This window comes from Wyeomyia smithii, chromosome 1 (assembly GCF_029784165.1).
Source record: "Wyeomyia smithii strain HCP4-BCI-WySm-NY-G18 chromosome 1, ASM2978416v1, whole genome shotgun sequence".
Lineage (NCBI taxonomy): Eukaryota > Metazoa > Arthropoda > Insecta > Diptera > Culicidae > Wyeomyia > Wyeomyia smithii.
Window position 1 is genome coordinate 196,095,672 of NC_073694.1, and position 26,180 is coordinate 196,121,851.

Below are 26,180 nucleotides of genomic sequence, written 5' to 3' on the forward strand. Positions count from 1 at the left end.
TCTGAATGGGCTCTTAAGCTGGGTATCGAATTCTCTCCGGAGAAAACTGAGTTGGTCGTTTTTTCTAGGAAGCATAACCCAGCTCAGCTGCAGCTCCTACTAACGGGTAAAACGATCTCTCAGGTTTTAGTCGCTAAATATCTCGGGGTCTGGTTCGACTCTAAATGCACCTGGGCTTGTCATATTAGGTATCTGACACGAAAATGCCAACAGAGGATTAATTTTCTTCGTACGATTACCGGAACCTGGTGGGGAGCCCACCCAGGAGACCTTCTAAGGCTTTACCAAACAACGATATTGTCAGTTCTTGAGTACGGCTGTTTCTGCTTCCGCTCCGCCGCGAACACGCACATTATAAAATTAGAGAGAATACAATATCGTTGTTTGCGTATTGCCTTGGGTTGCATGCAGTCGACCCATACGATGAGTCTTGAAGTGTTAGCGGGTATTCTTCCGTTGAAACATCGTTTTTGGAATCTCTCTTACCGGTTGCTAATTCGATGCACAGTTAGGAACCCATTAGTAATTGAAAATTTCGAGAGGTTGGTCGACCTTCAATTTCAATCCAGATTTATGACTTTATATTTTGACTATATGGCTCAAGATATTAATCCTTCTTCATACGATTCCTCCAATGTCGCACTTTTAGATACTTCTAATAATGCTATATTTTTCGACACCACCATGAAACAAGACATTTCTGGTATCCCGGATCAATTGCGACCCCAAGAGATCCCTAAGATTTTTTCGAATAAGTTCAAACATGTTAGTTATGATAAAAGGTTTTACACTGACGGATCTAATCTAGATGAGTCCACTGGCTTCGGTGTTTTCCACGAAAATTTTACCGCCTCCTACAAACTCGATGCTCCTGCTTCCGTGTACGTCGCAGAACTTGCTGCTATTCAGTACTCTCTTGGAATCATCGAAACCCTACCCACAGACCACTACTTCATCTTCACAGATAGTCTCAGTGCCATTGAGGCTCTGCGATCGATGAAGCCTGTGAAGCACACCCCGTATTTCCTGGGGAAAATACGGTGGTTTTTAAGTGCTTTAACAGATAATAATTACCGGGTTACCTTAGCGTGGGTCCCTTCTCATTGCTCGATTCCGGGTAACGAAAAGGCTGACTCTTTAGCTAAGGTGGGTGCTATTGATGGCGATATTTATGAAAGACCAATTGCTTATGATGAATTTTATAGCATTTTGCGTCAGAGAACACTCAACAGTTGGCAATCATCATGGAACTCAGATGAACTGGGACGGTGGCTACATTCCATTTTTCCTAAGGTATCGACGAAAGCATGGTTCAAGGGGTTGGATGTAGGTCGGGACTTCATTCGCGTGATGTCCAGACTTATGTCCAATCACTACACGTTAAACACGCATCTCTTTCGTATAGGGCTTGTAGACAGTAATCACTGCGTTTGTGGCGATGGCTACCATGACATCGAGCATGTTGTTTGGTCGTGTACCGAATACTGTGGTGTTAGGTCCGAGCTTATAGATTCCCTTCGGGCCCGAGGAAAACAACCGAACGTACCCGTTAGAGACATTCTGGGAAGCGGTGATCTCCAGTACATGACACAGTTATACTGCTTTCTGAAAAACGCTGACATTAAAATTTAAAATTTTCTTTGTCTATTTGTCAGATTAAGGATACAAATATGCTATGCTGAAGACACGGAAACGAAGAGCCCGCAACTATGCTTACACAAATATTTTGAACCCACAACAAACAAGAATACAATTGCTCTACCAGTTGAAAAACAAAGTTCCAAAATAGTTTTAAGTCAAAATTGTATCTCCCCTCCTCTCACCTTAAATCCCCACTAGCTCGTAGTCGGCCGCGAGAATAAAGAAAAGGCCTCCCTCTCTTCCCTGCTAACGTAGAATTAAAACGAATTGTACTTGGCTCAGTAAAACAGAAAATGTATCGTGCCGTGTCAAATAAACTAATTTAAAACTAACTTCAATAATGTTTTTCATTAGAAATGTTGCAACAGACGTTTACTATAATATTCTTCATTAAAGCTGCAAAAAATGTCTTTTAATAACAGCTACCTGGTTTGACATGGTTTGTTAACGTTTTCATGGGAAATGGCTTTACCAAAAACTGTACTGACATCACACTTTCCGAGCGAAAATAATGAGATTTTCGATGAACGGATAGGATAAGAGTGTCTTTAAAATAAAAGCAATAAATTTTACTAGAAAAACACTTAAAATATTGAAAAAATAGTGACCCAATTAAGGGTGGAAATAATACTGTTTTCCTTATTCCGGCATGCTTTATTCCGAACAAGAGCTATCATCGAAATAACGCGCGAATCATAGTTACCATAAATTTGTTATGATTGAGTTATAGTATAAAATTGCTGCTAAAATGGGAAAAACGCCGGAAATTGGTAAAAAATATACTAAAGCAGCTGTTACTGAGTGTCTTCAAACAATAAAAAGTGGTGTTTCGACTAGAGAAACTCGCAGGCGCTCCAATGTTCCACGATCCACCGTAATGTTCCGTGCAAGCAACAAGTGGTCAGAAAAACCACGAAAAGGTGAACAAACTGCATTGACTGCCGCGGAAGAGGACTCATTTGTTCGCTGGATAACTCGGAGGACACGTAAATGATTCCCTATTACGAAAGAAAGGGTGCAGTCTACAGTTGATCCAGATCCAGATCTCTCATTGCGTAAGCCAGAGTTAGTTTCATCAGCTACGGTTGAAGAGATGTTATATTTAGACCTGGCCCAAATTAGGAAATTGTTGTGGCCCAAATAAGGAAACGGTGGCCCATTAAAGGAAACTGAAGCGATGATTTATTTCTTTTATTACGAGAAAATAAAGGCATTATTTAGTTGTTTTTCATGCAGAAAAGATGATAAACATGTTACTTCATGTTTATACATAATGAAATACTTAATTCAGTTTAGATATTTACACTTTTTCTTGTAAAATTTGCAACTACGCTACTATATGGACCATTAAAGGCAGTTATACCCTACAGTGGTCGAAAAAATAATAGGTGTGAACATTGGTTATAAATTCATCTGAATTCTAACCTATCATGTATGAGGCATATTTGAACGCAATATCTGTGTGAGATTGCTTACATTATGGGCAACGAATAGACAAACACCATCTGTCAAAATTTATGGTATTTGTCCATGAGCGGCAGAAAACATTCATAAGTGAATAAAAAATAGGTGTCATTAATGAACAAGAAAAGACAAGGAAGGAATAAAAAAGACCCTAAGCAGACAAAACAGTGATAAAAAATAACAATTAGAAAAAATCCAATTTTTTTTCTTAGTTTCATGTTTGCTACGTAGCTTGGCTTGAACCCCCACCCTCCCCCTCGTCACATTTCGTCACAAAACTGCAAACCCCCCCTCCCCCCTCAAATAGATGTTGTGAGGAAAAAACACAATTTGCTTATTGAAAAATATTAATTTACGGTTTGCTGTGGGGGGAAACAATTAGTCTATACTGGTAAATTCATAATTCATAAGTTGGGTTTATAATTTTGTTTTTTGTTTACCGATAAAGGGTCGCGGTAAACATTTCAGCTCTGATGAAAAAACGGCTAATCAAAAACTACAATATAAAGTTGAAACTTTCAAAAAAGGCAGAAACTATCGGCTGCTCACAGAACATAGTTGAAAAATCGGTGAAATATCAGAAGAAATCAGAAACACGAGGGCGGAAAGGAAAACTAATTCTAGGAAGCGCCGAGTATTGAAATTCGTAAAAAAGATGCATTCCTCTCATCTATAGCTATCAAAACGGAACTTGTGACCTTAAAAACCATCCGGAACCTTCTGATTGATTGTAAATACCGTGCTCGTACCATCAGAAAAACTCTTTCCCAGACAAGGAAAGTTTTTGCCAAAATAACTGGTGTATTTGTAAATATCATCTGGAGAATCTAGAACTATTTCTCACTGATTCTGGAGCGTCTAACATAGTGTCGGCTATCTGTTCTGGATTGAATTGCCTTTTTTTCGTCACTCCATAGTATACTATTAATACAGCTAGCTCCATTGTGGTTAAGATTCTTCAACTGAAGTTTAGTGAATACCAGCATTTTCTTTTGCAAAATCTTTCCTCGCCTGGGAAAGATTTTCTCTGATAGTACGAGCACGGTATTTACAATCAATCAGATGGTTGATAACCCGTTTTTTATCCGAGCTGAAATGTTTACCGCGACCCTTTATCGGTAACCAAAAAGAAAAATTATAAACCCAACTTATGAATTACAAATTCAACAGTACAGACTTATTGTTTCCACCCACAGAAAACCGTAAATTAATATTTTTGCCTTTCTCCTAGAAAGGTATAGCAATCACTTGCAAAACCGAAGTATAAAAGTATGGCATATATCACTCGACTCAGCTCGACGAGCTGAGCATTTTCTGTATGTGTGTGTGTGTGTGTGTATGTGTATGTGTGTGTGTGTGTGTATGTGCGGATTTTTATTCTCACTCACTTTTCTCTGGGATAGCTGGACCGATTTTCATGAAATTAATTGCAAATGAAAGGTCTTGTTGTCCCATAAGACCCTATTCAATTTAATTGTAATCGGATTTTTGGTTTAGAGGTTATGTATCAAAATGTAAAAATCATGAAACATCATTATCTCTAAAACTACACAACCGATTTGAACAAAATTGGTTTTAAAAGAACGGGCTACCAAAAAAATCCTAAACTTTTGAGTTTTATAAAGATTGAATTTGTGGTTCAAAAGTTATGAAAAGAAACGTGTTCTGAAGACTGTTCAATCTCACTCATGTTTCTCAGAGATGGCTGCACCGATTTTCATAAAATCAGTGTCAAATGGAAGGTCTAGTTGCCCCATAAGACCCTATTGGTTTGTTTTGCAATCGGACTATTACTTTGCCTGTTATGTTTAAAAATGTGAAATCCAGCTATGAAAAGGAACATATTCCGAAGACTACTTGAACTCACTCACTTTTCTCAGAGATGGTTGACCCGATTTCCACAAAATTAGTGTCAATTAATAAGTCTAGATGCCTCATAACACCCTATTGAATTTTACTGTAATCGGACTGTAACAATATTATCAGATGAGCGGGCTAGTTAAGGGTTAACTGGTGAATTATGATTGAACACGTGGTTTCAAAATTTGGCTGCTCTATACGTTCCCATTTCATTTGATCATGATAGAACTTAAGGAACCGTTATGTATTAAATTGTTAATAAAACAACGAAAGTCTATTATCTCAAAGATTACATGACTTATTTGAACATAACTAGTGTCATACGAACGAGTCATCTCTCAAACTTACAAATAACAAACTTCATAAGAATTTGATATGTGGCTCAAAAGTTATGGAAAGAAGAGAAATTCCAAGACTATTTAAAACTATACCTGCTTTGATCGATATATGTGGCCTCAACATAATTTAAATGTGGTATTGTACAATTTGAACGTTCCAAATTCAGTGATTCCTTGCGATGTGTTTAAAGTCTAGTTCCGGATTTTATAATATTGGGTGGAAATCGGCCATTATTTGTTACCACTAAAAACATTCACCTGCCAAATTTGGTCCATTTAGTTGGTTAGCTCTCGAGCTGAGCAGAAATTTGTGTTTCATTTGTATGGAACCCCTCCCTTCCAGAAAAGGGAGAGGTGTGGAACCATTATGGACATATTTGTTACCCCTAAAAACATTCACATGCTAAATTTGGTTCTATTTACTCGGTTAGTGCTCGAGATGTGCAGAAATTTGTGTTTCATTTATATGGAAGCCCTCCTTCCAGAAAAGGGAGGGGCGTCCAACTACTGTGGACATATTTGTTACCCCTTAAAACATCCACATGCCAAATTCGGTTTCATTTGCTTGGTTTGTTCTTGAGTCGTGCAGAAATTTATGTTTCATTTGTATGGGACCCCTTCCTTCCAGAAGAGGGAGGGGTCTCAAACTATCATAGCAACCTTTATCGGCACCAAAAACCCCTACACACAAATTTTCACGTCGATCGGTTTGGTAGTTTTCGAGCCTATATGGATCAGACAGACAGGCAGACCGGACTGTATTTTTAAGATTTCAACATCGATATTTTAGAACCTAAAGAGTGAATATACATTTATAAGATTACAACATCAATATTTTAGAACCTAAAGAGTGAATATACATTTATTGGATTGAAGCGATTATGTAAATCTATTTTTACAAATAAAAGTTTGAATGAGAAAGGCTGGGTCTGACCGCTAGGTGGATTAATTTATGTTTTCAATAAGTAAATTGTATTAACATACACCGGACGATGTATATTTTACTTTACACCTATTATTAAAATGTTGATCAATGAAAGTATTTTTCAGCTCACAGACGAAATACCACGAATTTCGACAGATAGCATTTTTCTATACACTTAGTTTCTTTTACCGAACTCAGCAATTTTTTTAACGAGTTCTCAACAGCTGAGCCATCAGCAATATGTTCAGTAATTCATTTGCTTGACGAGTGTTCGGTAATTTTTCATTCTCGCTGAAACGTCAAACATAGAAGATAGCTCAGTAAAAATTTACAAAGTGTTCATTAAAAATTGCTACATAAGTCGGTATTTACAATGCTAACTATTCGTCACGAATTACCGAGTGTTTTGTAAATTTACAAAGCTGACGATTCGTCAAAAATTACCGAGCGTTCTGTAAACGTACAGCGAAAAGAGAAAAATAAATACGACCATTGTGAAAGCTGCTATTATAACCGTTGAATAATTTTATAAAGGTATTTCGGATTGTTTGGATCGATTATACTGGTGTTCCCAGCACATTCAAGTAAAAACTTGATACGTTTAATGTTATGATGAATATAGGCTTTTTATTGCAGGCTTCTAGTAAACTGCTTTCCTGTGGTGGAAAAATTTCCATATGCTGACTGAAATGATTTGCATTATCTCAATCGTAATAGATAGAATCTTGGGTGAAATCATTGTTGCGGATGTGCCATGATATGAAACATTCAACTAAAATACACGAATACGTAAATATTTGATAAATAACAACTTACTGAATAGATCGTGTACTTCCACGTCGTTTTCTTGTAGATTTGAAAGTACGGTATCCATTTTAATTTTTTTTTTTGAAAATCACACGCGAAACACTTTAAAAACTCAACTTCGAAACTCTTTGAATATTTGCAAAATGACGGACTTTTGATGTTTCGTTTTGACAGATGCAGAAAAATTGCCGAACAGTATAGTAACAAACATCAAGAGTTCAGTAAATCAATTGAAGGGTTTTCAGAAACACCTAGATAGGTACCGACAGATCGTCAAATATTTACTGAACTTTATGAAAGTGCAGAACATACTTTAGTTTACAGAAAAGGTCAGCAATGGTTTTTTGCTGAGCTCGTCAAGTGCCTTTTGTATAACGGTAATTCGGTAAAAACTTTAACCGACATCAGTTTTTTTTTGAGGAAATTACAAAATGATCAGTATTTTTCCAAATTTACTGAACATGACCGTTATAAAAATTACTGAACAATTAAAACGAGAATAAGTGTGTAACGGAAACCGATAATTATTTCTATTGATTTCTTAAATCACTCTGCTAAGACGCGTGGAAGGTGGACCCACAATTCGGGATGGTTCACTTTGCTTCTACACAGACGGTTCTAAAATGAATGGTTCTGCGGGTGCGGGATTCACAGGACCAGGAATTAATAATTTTTTTTTTCCAATCGGACACTGGCCAACAGTATTCCAGGCGGAAATAAACGCGATAATAGAATGCACGAATACGTGTCTGGAAAGAAATTATCGACACGCAAATATATGCATTTTCTGTGATAGGTAGGCAGCACTTAAAGCCCTGAATTCTCCTTTCTGCCACTCTAAACTAGTATGGGAATGTATCCTGTCGCTCCGAAAGTTAGCTATGAAAAACCAGGTGAACTTATACTGGGTTCCTGGTCATTGTGGAATCGAAGGAAACGAGAAGGCCGACTTACTAGCCAGACAAGGGTCATCTACTAACTTTGTTGGCCCAGAACCTTTCTGTGGAATCTCCCCGAGCGCTCTAAAAGCTGAACTCGGTGAATGGGAAAAAGCGACCATCAAAGCAAACTGGGATGTCATAAGTGGATTACGACAATCGAAAAGATTCATAGAGCCAAATCGCGAGAAGAGCCTCGTGCTACTCAGATTAAATAAGAAAGACTTGAGGACATTCACAGGTCTTATTACAGGGCACTGTCCGAGTAAGTATCATCTCAAGAAGATAGGCAAACTTGATGATGAAAAATGTCGCCTGTGTGGCATCGAAAGCGAAACTTCAGAACATCTACTCTGCGAATGCCGAGTATTAATACAACGCAGATTGCGTATCTTCGGTAAGGGACACATAGAACCTACCGAAATTTGGAGGGAAAGTCCTGGTGAGGTAATAAACTTCATACGAAGCGCGTTGCCCAACTGGGATAAATGTGCAATGTGGCAAGGACATCAGCTCGCCAAATAGTGATGTACCTGCTCGTACGCACTTAGAGTAAGGTGAAGCATACCACAATAGATCAAACAATGGTCGCAGTGGTTCAGTCTTCTACAAGGGAAAAAAAATTTTGCAGGCGATCGCAACAATCTTGGGGGCCGATGTAGCGAGATAAGTAAAGGTCATAATACGAAGCATTTTATCCACACTAGTAGCACCTAGGGGCAGGATTCTGCACTGAACTGTCCATTAACCAAATGCCATTGATCTTCTGAAAAATTTTGGTGAAGTCGCAACTTTCTAGAAATTCAGAATAGCGAGAAAATTTAAGGTCAAATTGTGACGAATTTCGTGCCCACTAGCCATATAATTGAAGAATTTTGCTCTAAGCTGTCCATCAGCGAACAGTCCTTTACCTGTTGAACAAGTTTGTTGAAGACCGCAGCTAGCTAGGAAGTCTAAATCGCGAGATAAATTAAGTTTAAAATAACTTGCGGAATTCAGTATAAAAAAATGAAGCAATTCCAAATCTTAGTCAATTTTCTTAAAAAAAACCTTACACATAATTCGATCCATTGAAGGCACCATAAAAATTTTTTCGTTCGTCCACTTAAAAAGGGAAATTTTCTCAGAAATGATTAATTCTGACCGTTTTATTAAAGAGGATGATTTTTACTGTCTCAAGTCTTTAAACCAATGATAAATTACTGCAATCAAAAGCTGTCCAATCCGCGAAACCATAACCAGTTTTATTTAAATACACAGATTGTAATTCGTAGAATTGTCAAGATCGGATTTTTTTTTTGGTAACAAATTGTCTTAGAAATGCATAAACCTCAAGGTTTCGAATCGCAAATCTCATGCTTATTTTTCATCGTTCAAAAAAGTGGTTGTTTTTTTGCCAACTGCCGTACGGCTGTCGTTGTTTCCCCCAAGGGAAACAAGGTGTCTAGTATAAGCGATTTATTCCGGCGAAACAATGTCAGGGAAATACACTATTTCAGACTATGAAAGATGGTAATACATTTTTGTGACTATATCTGATTCTGGGAAAGAGACTGCACGATCAACCTAAAATTTTGCATAAGGAATTTTTCGAGAAGACGGAACTTTTGAGACCTTCCGATAAACGAAGTTCGAAATGTTTATTTCCATTGGTATTCTACTGTCTATATCATGCCATAAATAACAATTCGAATGTTGTTCTCGGATTGACCATTGAATGAACTACGCAACCTACATCAAATGTCAAATCCCTCCGCCATTACCGCTCGTGGAAAACAGGATAAACGTGTTGGTTTCCAAACTACCTCCTGATTTATTGGGTGCTACCCAAAACAATACCTCTTCAAATTCTCTTCAAAACGTCTTAGTAAACAATCGTTCTTGCGAAGCCTACTAGTACTGGTACACTATTGTTAAGCCAGAACAATCAGTTCACAACGAAATGTCATCCGCACAGCAACGTGATCACTTGATCTGTAATGCCCGCGATTGCTTCCAGAAAATCGAGAGCGTTGCGTGGGTAACATGCTGTTCGCATGTGTTCTGCGCCCAACACGGCCAAGACATCAAATTGCGTCAGTCGGTCTCGTCTTGTTGTCCTGCCTGTGGCACCAGGCTTCGCGAAGAGTTTGGCATAATGGAACGTTCCCTGCGCGATTCGGTTCATTCTAGAACGGTAAGTACCATAACCACAAACATCTTATTTGGCTTGGTTAGGAAGTTTTGCGCGTAATTACAGTTCCTATTGTGTGGCTACAGTCCGGAAGTCGTAATGGAAATTGCCAGCAGCGCCATCACATTCTGGACCTTCCAGAAGCAGCAGATGTGTGTCAACTTGGAACAAAAAGTGCAATATTACAAAGAGACCGTCAGCAAACTGAAGCAAGACATGGCGCTGGTCAAAAGTGATGCCGAGGTGAAGATTCATCGATTGGAGCAACAATTGGAGAATACTCTGGTAAAGGATAGGGCATTGAACGAAACTCCCCGAGTCAGAGAAACCCGCGGTGAACACTATAGGCAAGCAGAGCAGCATGCAAGGAAGCGTAAGATGGATGATTTTCTGCTTTAGTAACAAGCCATCACCAATAGCTACAAATCTCCCGGCGGCTCGATAGTAGGACAACGAAAATAAACTGCTCGATGCCATGCCGTCTCGCGTTATTTCTCAACCATCGAATCAAATCACGCAATCCCTGTTTTATTGCTTTTCAATGACTGGTGGCTTACGGTTCGAGCCTCTGCTCCTTGTGGTTGTGGTGGTGATAAAATTCGCTACATTCCCCAGCACAGTACAATAAACAACCCCTCGTAAGTCACGCTTTATGCTGTTGTGATGGTAACAGCCATGTGCGAAACGCAAAAGACAAACGACAGCCTTGAGGGAATATTGCCAGCTATGTAGCGGAATAGTAGATGGGTTCAAAATTATAACCGCCAGGATTAGTGAACTTTCATTTGCACGCGTCGAGTAAAATATTCGCAATATGTAGATGTAACTTTTGCACGTGCCGTAACCTACAACTTTTTGCGTCTAGCACACTCGCAATCTTTAGTATAATGTAATTCGTCTGTGGCATGTCGACATTTTGGGTGCTTTGGCATATGGCGTTGAAATCATTTTATTGCCACAAGTGTTCAGGGAGCATATATGGCTTTCCTCTTCCACAAAAGCAACAAGTAACATTTTGGTTTTGGATTTTAATCCTAATGAAAATCTGTCGAGGTTAAGGCCTATTTAGAAAGTTTTGACAGTCTATAATAAATGTTTACATCATTGCTTAGCCAACATGTATCTGTATCGGTCTATTGTTAATTAGGTAACCACATTTCTTCACCTTTCCAAGAAAGAAACAACGTTTCAAACATTCTACCCTGAAGGCTGAAATTTGTTTCTTCTATTCTTTAATGTGGAGTCAACTCTCACATTTCCTGAAAGGACTTCCCATTGTTTAACGTGTATCCTCCGGAAATTATATCGTCGTTTGGTTTGCATTCACCTATTCTCCCCACGGGGGATCTACGGGGGACCCACCACAAATAGCAAAACGCAGCGCATTATTGCTGTGTGCCGTCGTTTTGCGAGCCATCGTCAGGTTAATGTTTTTCATCTGACGGAATACTAAATGTTGGTATGCTGTTTCCCGCAAACCAGGCTCCAACGCTATGCGTGAAGCCCAGAATCTTCGCCAGGGAATTAAAATTGCATGTAATAGAGATCCAGCAATGAATACGAACGAATGGATGTCTACTTTGCTGAACACAGTGGAAATCTTTCGGGATTATATCAGCAGGGCTGAACAGTTAAACGGATTCGTTTCACTCAATGGTTTTCGTCACTATCAATATTCCACTCCGCCGGCATCTCGTCGTCGGGGGTGGATTACTTCCGGTTCGTACAACATCACAAAAAAAAGGTTTTCTCGTCGTTTTTGCTTTTCCTCTAGAAAGGTATAGCATTCAGAAAATAAAAATGTTAAAATAACAAACTCTGCGATTAAAGCTCTGCAGCGTAAAGGTTCGCACGTGGCAAAAAGTTGTATTGGCTTTTTGTAGAGCCATAAACACTGCTTACAGTGTACTGCGTACATTCTTTTGCAAGTAAACTGACGAATACGTAAAAAGAGTTGTTATCTCAGATACGCTCTTATAACATCGGCGAAAGTGACGCGGGGAGAAAAATTTGCACCACATTCAGTTACACTAATTTCATTTTGTCTATGTTGTACTCGATATAAGTAAATATTTGAAAAGTCAAGCTTCTACATAAAATGAAGTATAGATAACATAATGATTTGGAAGCTGCTTCGCCGCAAGGATACAGAGTCCGCTTTGACAAGCGGGTGGTCATGGGTTCGAATTTCAATAGAATCGGGCTACTTTATGTCAAAGGACCTCGAAGACTTTCTATTGACAAAATAACTCCCTCGTATAACAAAACTGGCCAGAGGAACACAGAGTTGAAAGCTCCCCAGAAAACTATGGTGTAACTCCGTCAGAGCGAATAGTCTAAAAAGGTCATCTAAAAACGTTAGAAAAGTGAAAGAACTGTGTATCTTTTTTTTCATTTGTCCTCAATTTTTAGTTGGAACTTACTGAATTCTTTTTTGAATATTATTTTCTCATAAGAACTTTTGGTTTCTACAACTTATGCCATATCAAACGGATTTGTAAAGTTGTCACTTTTAGAAAGTGAGCCTCAATAATCTTCTCATTACTATTTCGTCAAATCATGATTCAAATCCGATATTTCGTGCTTTTGGCAACTGGAGATTTTCTGGACATTTCAGCAGCAGATAGAAAAGTTTGCATGAAAATGGCTCACCGCAAGGTGGATTCTCAGAAATATCTGGAAATTTGATGTGATCACACGAGATGTTCATCACTGTTGACTGATCACCGTTTGCTGAAATAGGATTAAATTCTTGTTTTCGCAACCTATTTGGGTGACGATGATGACCCTCGTACTTCCATCGTTCCATTCCCTGTCTAATGGGTTGGTCTGCAGCAGTCCGGCGGTGATGGTATCTTTGTTCCATCGTTCCGCCCGTCTTCAAACGATGATGTGGGGCTGGTGGCTGTCGAGAAATCAATTGTATCCCTTTTTCCGGCCGACCCGCTCGGCATGGGATCCAATTCCGGAAAGATTGCACGTAGTGTATTGTATTGTCTCGAGAATTTCATTTTAACACTTATTATTGTTTGCCTCGCTCGCTCTACCCATCGTTTGTTACGGATGAGAACAAACTATAGGCGGTGGTGTCTAGTGACAGCTGAGATTGGGTGGGAAAAGTTGGTTTTGAACCTTTTTTTTGTGGAGCAAAAAATTATATCTTGCTGTAACAAACGTTTCAATCTTCAAGGATAATGGGAACAAATGATTTTGTTTTACATTAAAGGCAAATCTCTTGAATGGAAGCACCAGCTTACCCACAAAATTCAATTGATTATATTATTTTTGTGGAATCTAAATCTAAGCTCCGGTAGACATAAATAAAAGTCTTTTCAGGAATAAAAATTAGCGAAATATTAGTTCTTGAAATCAGACGGTTATGAACATGAAATAAATATATATGATAACAACATAATTAATGTTGAATAATACTCACATGTTAAACTTCAACAGTCTATCTAGCTTTCCACGAACGATAATAATGAAAAGTGGACGTAGTCCAGTTAAACATCTACTGAAGGTAATTAGTAAAAGTAATTATCAATCACAGAAACTGGATGAATAACCATAGCAACTTTTACAAACGGTGGGTGTATTGTTTCCTCAATTTTATCGCCCGAATGCGTCCTTTGATGTTCTATTTTGGTTAAATTCTGTAGAAAAACAATCCAGTTTGTACGAACCCTTTCCGGATTTCCTGCGAACCATGGTTACTCCGTGCAGCTTCAAATTTCTCCCAGCGCCTAATTCCAAGTATTGTTAGTTTTCAATCATAGGCACCGGTAACCAGAAATTTAGCGGAAGTTTAGCTTGTTTGTAAAATATATACTACAAAGTACCTCCTAAAAAAGAATAATATTTGATTCGAACGAGTAGAGCTATAATTACAGTAAGTGCACTGTCATTTGAAGAAATGCTTGACGTGGCAAAACTTTAATCCTAATTATACTTGTAATTATTCCAAGCTTGCTTTTGTAGGTTACTCAAAACCCTATTTAACGGTAAAAAGATGGACTTTGGTCGGTCACTTGAGACACTATTGTAGATACGCGTAACATTAGGTGAAAACTTTTGTCGTATACTGATTGGGAAGGGAGGTCGTACATGGGCGGAGATGTTAAGGACGGCACACAAGAGCGTCTGACCCGGAATGGGCGGCTAAATCATGAAGTACCCCGGTGAAGGTGGCGGCATGAAAACAGGGGGTTAGAGTCATTGGAGGTCAATCAGTGATGCGTGTAGAGAATTCAAGGCTAACTCTTTTATTACAGCCTAATCAATGAGTAAGCACCGACTAATGATAAACCCGATGACGAGAAGGAGGAGGTATATCAACTCCTTGAAAAGACGTACAGTTAGTGCCCAGGATACGACATCAAGATCATCATGGAAGATGCTAATGCGCAGCTCGGGCGGGAAGACTGCTTCCACTTCGTGATTGGTGAAGAAAGCTTTCCCTTTACTACGAAGGATAAAGGCTTATCTATTTCGCTGCAGTCAGAGTCATGATTATCTGTAGTACTTTTTTTTCTCTGTGTGGACTCATCACAGCGACCAGAGACATTTGATCTATTGTGATATTGCCCAGATGTTTTCTGTACTCCGCACTTCATATCATTGGCAGTATCCCAATTGAAGTAAATGATGAGCTTTTCATTTATTATTTCAAGAGGAAGAGGTCTTAACGGCTGTGACATGTCAGGCTGGAGCATTTAGACCCGCTGAAAAAAAAATCCATTGCCGGAAGAAACGTCAGCATTGGTAGTGTGTTCTTGGGAAAGAAAAGGCTTGCTTCTCCAGACACGACGCGATGAGCTTCTACAGAAAGATTAGCGGAATCAGGAACCGAAACTTGTCTGCCCCTGTCATGTGCAACGACAGGGAGAGGAACCTGATGGTCGATAAATTGGAGATGGCCAGGTGTTGGAAACAACATTTTGGTGTGCTTTTGATCGGTGGGATTGAGGATGGGTATTGAGAACGATGGACAAGTTAAAAAACTACAAAAAGGCCATTGCCTGGACTCTAGTAATTATCGGGTTATAACTCTTTCCAATACCATGTACAAAATTCTCTCCCACATTTTGTTCCACAGACTAAGGCTGTTACGGGAAACCTTTGTTGGCGATGGGGACGCTCCACTACGGACCAAATGTTTACTATGCGACAAATCCTTGATGTATTTCGAGAATTCAACATGCAGACTCACCATCTGTTCATAGACTTCAGGGCAGCGTACGACTTAGTTAAGAGAAACGAGTTATGGTGAACATGGTTCTCAACAAAACTACTTACACTGATTTCTGCTACCCTTGAACGGTTTCACATCATGCGTCAGAATAGCCGGTGAGCTATCGGACGCTTTCGTGATGTTAAGACCCAAATACACACGGCGTAATAACGTCTTCTCCATAGAAATCAGAAGGCGTGATAGCGCTTTCCGTTGGTACGCTTTCTAACCAAAATCTTTGAATTCCGCTTTCTAGCGGAAAAGGCGGTTGTCTACCGCTTTCTACGGCGCTTGATTGCCTTCCGCGTAGACAATTTGTGCCTTCCACACAGCGCATTTTTTGTCGCCTTGTATTGGCGAAGGCGCTGGCAACGCCGTGTTGTATCATTTTTCGCCTACTGGTGATCCGATTTTTTGAAGTAGAATACTTCTCTCAGGAAGTTCGGCTACATAGGGATGTGAAATGAAAATCTAAAACCGAAAAAGTGAAAAATATGTCCAATTTCAAATGCTAATAAATCGGTTAGTATTCGATGGATTTCCTTCGTTCTTGCAGCAATAGATTGGAAAATTTTCTAAGATTCTTCCCAAAATAAGATAATTGTAATTTTATTATTCACACTATTGTACTATTGAAAATAGTCAAGCATTGTCAAAACGAAAAATTCGACCTCTGATTGGTCGTTATATGATTGCTTCCCAAGCACGGTCGACAGAATCATATACCTTGCAATTGAAAACATGCTATTTGGCCTATATAAGAGCCTGTTTCAGCCGGAGCCGCTCATAATAGTTCTAGACAGCGACAACAGCAGTCGTCCTTCCTTAGCAGCAGCACTAGCCCTGTGGTTGGTCACCACGTCTCAGGAGCAGCGCGGTTTTTCTCAGCGTGTGTCGCCAGACAGCCATTATTCCCCCCGTGTTGGGGCAGCATGATGATTGCCATCAGGAAATCCAATTTCGGAAATCAAAATGCCTTTTTTAAGGCAAATAAACAAGTCATTGAAAGTTAATAATTTTTGTCAACGCAAGCAAGCATTCTGTGTTGTCTAATTTACTGAATGTGAAACAGCTTCCACAGTGCATGTTGTCCGTGTATCTTAATTCCCCCAATGTTAGGGCAGCTCAAAGGTTGTAATTGGCAACCGATTTTGAACAGCAAAATGCTTTTTTGAAGGCAAATAAAAAAATTATTGAAGGTTAATAATTTTCTAGCATCAACACAAGCAGACATTCTGTGCGGGATGCAATCGAATTCTGTTGTAGTTGTATAATTTTTACTTTATTTAGTAAACTCCCCACTGTAGGGGCAGCGCAAACGCTGCGATCAGCATAACCGACATTGAATAATAAACTGCCCTGTTAGTACGCATTCACAAAAGCAGTTAGTTCGACTATGCAGAGCTAATATGAAGACGATTCAATCAATCAGCATAAACAGAATTTCGTCGTCTCCCAGCTGCCAAGTTGTCACATGATGCAACACGCAACAGCGAGCAAACGAAATCGCGCGATGTTACAAACCGCAATAAGATAAGGGTTAAAACCGTTGCGTGTGTGAGAGCACCATCGGTGTTTATAAAGCACAGCTCTACTGATGGCTGTACATTAACCTACAGCTGAGCGAATCGGTTCGCGTCGCTTTTCGCGTCTATTATGGTAGAGGCCTAATGGGAAAGTTGTATCATTTTGTTCTGAAGAATATTACTGTCGGTAATATTACAGAGATGCGTTTGCGTAAATCCGATTTTGAATTGAACAATTGTTCTTTTGAGAACAAATAAAACACTTATTTGAAGAGTTAATAGCTTTTGGTACCAAAAGCAGTACAGTGACAGCCTCAGCGGTAGATGCAGATGCAGCCGGTACTTCCCTGATGCCGATGTAAAGGTAAATGGGAGCAGCACGGCGAAACAGTTCGGGTTATGCTTAGACGCGCGTCTTTTTTGGTTGTTGATATTCCCCACATGAAACGACGCGCTTTCGTATGATAGCGGTGGTATTAGCGGTAGATGCATTTGCCAACACTTCCTCCAGTAAAGCCGTGTCTAGTTTTCAATGTGAAAACACCTTTCTCATTGTGTTGACCGTGCGCCTTAGTCCTCACTATCAAGGTAACACAGAGATGTAAGATAAACACTACATCCTATGATAAATTGAACAATTGTTCTTATAAGGAAAACAACTGAATTAATGAAGATTTAATTTTGAATAAGAATACTTCTCTCAGGAAGTTCGGCTACATAGGGATGTAAAATGAAAATCTAAAACTGAAAAAAGTGAGAAAAATTTCAATTGCTAATAAATCGGTTAGTTTTCGATGGATTTACTTCGTTATTGTAGCAATCGATTAGAAAATCTTCTAAGATTCCTACCAAATGCATGAAATTGAAAACTCTTAAGCCTTGTCAAAACACAAAATTCGACCTCTGATTGGTCGTTATACCGCGCTTTCCCAAGCACGGTCGGCAGAGTTATGGACCTAGTAAATTGGGAATGCATCATTTGGCCTATATAAGAGCTTCATCAGATAATAAACAAACATTTTATCGGATATTAAATTGAACAACTGAAATTTGAAGAACACAAATGATTATTTGAAGAGTTAATATTTTCTCGTTTTGCGCTATAATCCAAAGTTAATTATCTTCATCTACATGCATACTCTGACTATTATTGCGTGTTTGCGTCGCTTAGTGTTTGGCTACGGTCATGCAGAACGTAAATAACGGCGCGATGTGATTAGGCAAGACGAAATCTGTTGAAATGTATAGCTCTACTTCGCCTTAAAAAGAGCTATGCATTTCACCACGGTAAGGCGAATCGCATCGCGGCGGCATTCGCGTTCTGCATAATCATAGCCTTTGTTCCGTTCCCGTTTAATGATGTCGCATTAAATGTGCATATTACAATTCGGCAGCACTTCAACGTCTCATTTGCACAAAATTTCAAAATATTCAATGAACTTCATTCAAAATATCAGACAAAAAGAAATAACAATACTGTCAATGAACGGTCAACGCTTATTTACTAGAAAAAATGACTGACACGCAAGCAGCCGGGTTATCTTTCTTGTAAAAGTATTCTACTTCAACCTTGCGGTCGTGGCTTTGCATACAACCTTCTTGTGATTTTTTCCTCCAAAAAAACATAAATAAACATAAATAACTGAAAGCCGTTACAACAAGGAGGCGCTCACATGCCGGAGCTCGGGACGGCGCGATTGCGACTTCCGTGCAGAGGTGGTTGATGATAGAAGGCACATTGAAAGGTTTAAAGAAGATTCTGACAATTTTCGTTAGGAAGGCGTTGTTACGCCGTGTATGCATTCAGGCCTTTAGATGGTTTGAAGCAGGGTGACATTCTATCAAACTTATAGTTGAACATCGCATTGGAAGGTGCTAAATACAGAGTGCTAGCGTCCAGAGAAATGGCTCCACCATTACGAAGTCTCACATGCTCCTACGCTTTGCGACCGATATCGACATCATTAGTATCAATCATAGGGCGGTGGAAGAGGCCTTTGGACCTCTCAAGAGGGAAACTCCGATAACAGGGTCTGTCATGGTCTGTCAGAATGAAGTAAATGGTTGCTGGTTGTGAGCGTGGTAGCCCAAATTTACAAACCCGTAGGAAACTAGTGCTTCAGAAAACACTACTTCTCCCGGTGGCCTGTATGGAACCAAAGCATGGACACTGGTGTTTGGCGCAGACACATGAATTATCAAGTGTACCAAGCTTACAAATTGGCGGCTGTAGTCATGCGGATAAAACACGGCAGGCTTCAGTGGGCTGGACAAGTAGCTAGAATGCCGTAGGAATGACCAGCAAAAACCGTATTTGGATGTGTATTTTCGACGAGGATGCTTGCTTAATAAGTGTTATTTAGTAAGATGGACTCGCACTTGTTGTATAAAGAGAGGAACTTTAGACAACATAGATCACTGCATGGAGTGGCATAACTTCACTTTTTGACAATTCTGGAAGGTTTTTTTTCTAAATGAAGCTAGAATTTGGAGTGACAAATCGATTTTTTTCTGTTCTTACGATGATTCCACTAGAATTCCACTAGAAAGTGCATGAGAAACTAGTAATAATAAACACATTTCCGAAAAGCGTCAGAATAAAAACCTCCATCGAAAATAAATCTAAGTCCGCAAATTTTACCTTCCGGAACTGTCAAATAACGCCATCGTGAAAAATGAACATTTTTGGAAAATTGAACGCTATTTGAATGAAACATACGTTCTATAAGTAAGCAGATTATTTAAAGATATCATATGAAGCATTTTATGCTTTGAAGGTCAAAGTTGCGTCAACGGTCGCTAGCGGCTCAAAACCTAGAGAAATCGCTAACCGCTGCCTGAAAATTGGCGTCGCTAATCAACGAGTTAACAAACCACAGCTAATATAATATTTTATAAAATTATTATTTTTGATTAAAGTTTCGACGAAAAACTACGTCTCTCAGGAAGTTCGGCTACATAGGGATGTACAATAGAATTCTAAAAACGAAAAAATCTAAAATATGTCAAATTTTGAATGTTAATCAATCGATTAGTTTTTGATGGATTTCCTTCGTTCTTGCAGCAATCGATTGAAAATTCTTCTATGCATTCTCCCGCTTTCTCAATCACGATCGAAAGAATTATAGACCCAGTAATTCGGAATGTACTATTTGGCCTATATAAGAGCCTGTTTCAGCCTAAACTCCTCATATTAGTTCTAGACAGCGACTACAGCAGTCTTTGCTTAGTAGCAGCAGCTGTGGTAGCGAATGCCGAATAGCAGCAGCAGTGGCAGCGGGTATCAGCACCGATAGTGGCAGGGCTAGCTGGTGACATTTCCTTTAGTAAAAAGCTGCCTTGGTGCGGTAGCGGGCAGCATCTGTAGTAGATACATCAGCCGGCATTTTTTTTTGAAGAAAAATTGCCGCAGTTTGACAACACTAACGTACTGGAATGTAAACCAGTAATTATGCAAGCAACTGTATGCTATTGAAAATCTTGTTGAAACCCAGATTTCGATAGATCTGATTGGGCGTTTAATGATTTGTTTCCCTAACACGGTCGACAAAATTAAAGACCTAGTGAATCGGGAAAGCACTATTTCGCCCATATAAGAGCATGTTTGTGCCTAAGCTAGTCATATTAGTTTTAGACAGTGACTAGGATAGTCTTCACTTAGCAGCAGCACCAGTGGCAGCGGATAGCAGCATTAGCGGTATCAGGTATCAACAGCGATAGTGGTAGGGCCAGCTGGTGCAGATGCACTTTCTCTAGAAAAATACTTTGTGCGGTAGCGGGCAGCATCTGAGAAATACGATGAAATTATAAAATTTAGAATAAAATTAGCTACTTCACAGAAAAATGCAAATTTAGTTAAATAACCCCAGCCGAATCAGTAGAATGTTAAATTTGGAGTAAGGGTAACTAGATTCAATTCAGTATCACTGCAAAAGGTGAGAGTGGGTGCACACTTAGCTTCATTTCAGGTGTATTCCAAGCATTGAATGTGAGATTTTGTAGCTCTGAATCTGAGCCGATCCATTGCATAAAGTCAATGAAATAGATAAAAATCTTCATGAACAAGCACATAAGCATCGCTAAAACAACAAAGCGCGTGCGAAATCGTAGTAATCAGAGTTTAGGGGTGGGCGAACCGGCTCGTTTGCAAGAGTGGCTCTAAACCGCTCACTCACCGTTCCGAACCGACTCATAAGACCGACTCATGATTCACAATGATTCACGAGCGTTGACAGTTTGTGTTTTCTCGGTAAACTTCGGGTTCGCGTGAACCCATCAGTTCAGAAACTGATATTCACAGCTTTCAATTTCAACTGATATTCGGTGGCTGACAGTGGAAATTCGAAAACAAAAACCCTAAAGTACTGTTCGAAAAATCAAACACCTGGTCCATAATGGGTTAAGTTTTACGAATATAGTCTACGGAGAAGCAAAAAACAAAAAACCTTTATGGAATGCACACAAAAAATAACCCCACATTTTCACAGTTCAGGGATGTCTATTTACAGGGTGTTAAATTTTTTTCCGATTTATCAAGTATCGATCGTCAAGTCATCGTCACTATGGATTAGTGCGGGGTAGTCAGCCTATACACCAGAGAGACACCAAGACACTCACCGTTAAGGCAACTGTCAACATCAAAACGGATACCGGCAATGCAAAATTATACAGCTCGCCCGTTTTGATGTTGACAGTTGCCTTAACGGTGAGTATTTTGTCGTTTCTCTAATGAACCTGTGCGGGGCAAAGGTTCTCACAGGGTGAAAGTTTATGGTGGCTTTTGTAAAACACATGAGTGATAAAAAATCTGGCAACACCAGGCGATCGAACGTGTAAACGTGGGGTTTCTGGTGTAAAACGCACCAGTTAACGAAAGCAGAATTTATTCTTGTTAAAGCTGAGAGATAAAATGATCTGAATATCAAAGCCCTTATTCATTGGTTCAAACTCGCATCAGGTATTGAAACATTATAGAAAATGCATAACACACAGATTTTTAAAGTGAGTGTAATAATTTGGAAAAGTCACTAATCGAGGCAAACTTCACCCTTGCTGTGGTAAAATGCACCGCAACAAAGTGTCAAGAAGTACCATGCAAATGAGGTAAAATGCACTCCATTAAGGGGGCAGAATGCATTACAATATTGGGGCGGTACCGCTCATTTTGGCATCTGGTTAAAAAGGCGAAGTGGTTTGCTTTGGAATTCCATACATTCGAGTGGAGTTTTGTTTTTTTTTTTTGAAATACTGTTTCTGATTGCTGGAAACGAGATGAAATACCTAAGCAGAAAAATTGTTTACCTAGAGTCCTTTTGCTCCGAGCTACGGGTAGCGTTATGCCCCGAACGTAACAACAGAATGTTTCCGGTTACATACCGGTAATGCTCGTTGAAACTTACCGATATTTCATCAGAAATTTTTTGCTCGACGTATATTCGGTGCAATACCTTTTTTGACTAGTGGCAACAACAATTGAAGAGCTAAAAAATACTTAATTTTGGTGATACAAAATTACACTGTATGCAACGAAAACTTTTTTTTGTATTTATTTACATTTTCTGACATTGTAGTGCTGCCAAATTGACAGAGGAACTATAGAGAACATAGATTCAAATGATAGAAGCATTATTTTGTTATTAAAATGTTTCTCCATTGTAAATCGAAGGAGCTGCATCTTGCCTCAACAATGCTTATAGACCATCGCACGGTGATGTCACCCATCTGAATTTGACATCTACTGGCAACTTTGTTTATTTTCGGGCGATGCAGTTTTGCTCTCAATTATAGCAGATAATTTTAATTGTTACGAAAACGTTCTTTAAATATTGTGCGTGAGGTGCCAGTACTTTAAGACCAATTATAAATTGAGCAGCATTTTCACTAAGCACACGATTGCTCCACCAGAAAAAAAGCACGAGTCCAAAATGTAAACAAAGTGGCCACTAACTGTCAGAAAAGTGAGGTTAAAGAAATTCGGTGAGACGGTCTATTACCCCAGGTACCCCTACAAATGATTTCATTTAACTGGTGCCTAGTTATGAAGTGAGTCGTGTCTTGAATCGTTTTGATTTAATTCGCATAGATTTTAGGAACACAGTTGACATAATCTTAAAACACACAACATTTATAGTGGAACAAAAGTTTGCACTAAGTTTTTACACTTGGAAGAAGAGCGTTTTTCAACTTTTCTTAGTTACGATGCTTTCGTACAAAAAACTCACAGTATTATTTATTAGCTAGAAGCAATCTACACCAGACTCCAGAGATGATCGAAATAGCCAATCAAAGGCTTTGGAATTAAGCTTTTTGTTGAGGTCAACTATCTAATTCATTTTATCCTATTTGTATGGAGTTGCCATGGATATGTATGTGGATATGTTGTCAAAAAACTTTCAGTTTCAACGGTTCCCAATCCGCAACTCGTAGCAGAGGCAACGAAGTAGTGGTAGAGGATTTGGATTTTTGACAATTATTGACGAAAAAGAATGAATGAATATTAGCCAAAAATAAGTTTGCCTTCATTCACAGGTTGTCACAAATACACTATTTAATCAGGGGGAGCTTGTGCTCCGTTAAATGCGAGCTTTTGTATCTCTTTTAGAGCAGCGGTTTACATTTGAGATTTTTTTTCAGAATTTGTAATACAGACAAATTTCGAAATGTTCTGGTGACACATTTTGAAGGTAAGAGGTTGAAGTGCTTCAAGATTCAGACAAAGTTTGGGAATAAAATTTCTAGAATATTACAACAAATTTGCACAAAATAAAATCCGTACAAAAATTAGCAAATATTTGCCTCGTCTAAAACCTGCTTAATAAACTTTGCAAATTATAAGCATAACGTTGAAACATCGATTTTACAAATCTTAACCACAAAGATTTGCTATAACTTGCTCTATAAGATTCTAATTCTTCGAATTTTCGCTATTTCATTCTACAGAGAATCGATTTTGAAAATATTAAATAGTTGCTTGTTTTCATTATTTGACTATCTATAGTGAATTAGAGAGCAGTCATTTTCTATTCACCTGTACGAAAACCACACCTTGGTTGGAATTCACTTACATCGGAAATCCTCCAAAACCTCAAACCAACTTCAACGCCAAGTATACAAGATTACAAGCACAGATTCTGGCACGCGAGGTATAGAGTGTTACGTTACGTCAGCAAGCAAACAAACATGACGGCACTTATCTTATGTTCTCTCGTCGCGTACACAAAATAAACACCACGAATTCATATTTGTAATCCATTACATATTACGTCAACAGAATGTTGTCACTGTTGAGCTGGTGCGGGCGGACGGAGCGGAAGCCCGAATAATCCAGAAAATGCAATCATTGATTTCGCATGTTTTCCCACAACACAATAGTGTAGCAGCACACACTCCACAAACGAAATAGACCGGGGTGCTCCTCGGAAAAATTCTCTTCTCTCGCGAGTTTTCCTCGATGCGACGAAAGAGGATCACACTGTCGCTCTCGCTTTTACACTCGGCTCCTCTCGCCGTCGCAGCAGTTTTCGTGAAGGCAAAGGAGCGGTTCCTGCTCTGCACTGTAACATGTACTACCTTTTGGCTGCTGGCAAAGAAAAATCCTCTTATCAATTATTAAAAGCAGGGACCGAAATTAAACCTCCTGACAATCATCACATTTTTAGCCTTTTACGTCCCTGCGAGTACTTCCGCAATTAAAAATTACACCTTCACAACCGATGTTTTCCACACAAGCCTTTTTTTATTTCGAACTGCCTTTTGAGATTTTATTTTTTTAAACTGATGTGGTCTAAGCAAATATGTAAATGATTTTTGCCTTCACCTCTCTAACTGTAGCTTTTTCCACCTGGAAACTGGTTACATTTTTCCACAATCTCTCACGAAAGGGCAACAGCAACTTCAACTTTTTCACACCATTTTCTACATATTCAAGCGAAACCAACAGAAAACACAACGCGACAACTACAAAACCGAAAATTAAACCGATAAAAGTTGCAGTTAAAAACCTGCAACTTAACTTATTAACTGGTGGGGCAGCAAAGATCTAGTTCGCAGCAAGATGAAAATTCCGTGCTAACTCAGCCACTGACTTCGACCGAATGGAAAAAGAATTTTCTCGTACCAGGACGAAATGGCGAGAGACTGAGTGTGCGAAGGAAAACTCGATTTTTCGCTCACGCACACCAGCAGTGGACCAGCGTGCCAGTGGATGGCCACTGTTTGCTGATGGTAGGACCACGCGGTACACACGGAAAGCCGGTTTTCAGTAATTTGGTAGTTTTTCAAGCTTGAATATTTTAAAAAGGATGTTGAAAGACTTTGTTTTAATATTTTATTTGCATTGCAAAACACTTTGCAGATATTAGTTTTCAGTCGTTTTCTTTAAAGAATGCAACCAGGTAATCGCATCACGTAGAGTCACGTAGATATTTTCCTTGAATATCATTCAACGAAGAACATTTCATCTAGCTTTTAGTATTGCATGTGATCGTGCAAAGTTGAAAAGCACGAATTAATCGGGAATTTATTACATTCCAAAGATGACTTATTAGATTTATACAGTGTCTTAAAAGCAAAGATGTTCAACGTTACGATACCTAACTGAAAATATGTTTAGAAAAAAGTTTGACAGTGTTTTTTACCAAGCCGGAAATTCGCTATTCATGCTTTTTCGTAGTTGTTGATATATCCTTACTAACTAGGCAAATAAATACCGCGAAATTAGGTGTTTTAAGTTGAAAAGTGTTTCTTAAATGAATGAATATAAGGTATGTAGCATTGCCGCTATTATTTTTTCCAATATGGATGGGCGATTCTGCTTTTGACATACTGTTACATCATGTTTCCATACATCGTGGTTGCCCCTATCCGGGTCTTTGCGGAATATTATCTTTGCCGGTCGCTAATCCGATAAACGTGATGCGTGGTCAACCCACTGTGATCTGTCGTGTTTCAGCAGCTTGACAATATTGTATACTTATTGCATACTTCGTGGAGCTCGCGATTGATGCGCCTGCGCTATAGCTCAATTTATCGTTTACCACTGAGTATTGATCGCAGGATTCTGCGCTCGAAGACCCAAACGCTCGTCGATCGGCCATCCTCAACGTTCACGACTCACGAAAAACAAATTCATCAATGACTTCGAAAGTATTACTACTCAGCACCATCGCAGCACTAACATCCGTAGGGCTACCACGCTCTCTGCCAGTTACCATGTACTTCATTTTTCCAGTGTCCATGTCTATGTTGAGTCCAAAATTCGCAGTATTTCTTCTGAGAGC

The 26,180-nt window shown here is 39.1% G+C and overlaps 2 protein-coding genes across 5 annotated transcripts in view; one reads left to right on the forward strand and one right to left on the reverse strand.

Annotated features, from left to right (window-relative positions):
• LOC129718576 (gamma-aminobutyric acid type B receptor subunit 2) overlaps positions 1-24,983 on the reverse strand; it is a 57,543-nt gene extending 32,560 nt beyond the window's left edge. For 2 of the 4 annotated variants that reach the window (XM_055669507.1, XM_055669478.1), the window contains exon 1: positions 24,719-24,983. The gene's annotated coding sequence lies outside the window, so the exon portion shown is untranslated. Of the gene's footprint in view, positions 1-23,929 lie in introns of all 4 variants that reach the window. The other 2 variants (XM_055669497.1, XM_055669487.1) reach the window with 2 other exon arrangements.
• Positions 9,849-10,594, forward strand: LOC129718593 (E3 ubiquitin-protein ligase CCNB1IP1-like). Its single transcript, XM_055669517.1, has 2 exons — positions 9,849-10,149; positions 10,213-10,594. The coding sequence occupies exons 1-2, from the start codon at positions 9,916-9,918 to the stop codon at positions 10,543-10,545; spliced, it is 567 nt and encodes a 188-aa protein (XP_055525492.1). The 5' UTR covers positions 9,849-9,915; the 3' UTR covers positions 10,546-10,594.
• Positions 24,984-26,180: the final 1,197 nt, after the last annotated feature.

Coding starts and splice junctions, on each gene's coding strand:
- LOC129718593 (XM_055669517.1), top strand. CDS start 9,916: ATGTCATCCGCACAGCAACGTGATCACTTGATCTGTAATGCCCGCGAT. Junction 10,150..10,212: donor ATTCGGTTCATTCTAGAACG/GTAAGTACCATA, acceptor GCGTAATTACAG/TTCCTATTGTGTGGCTACAG.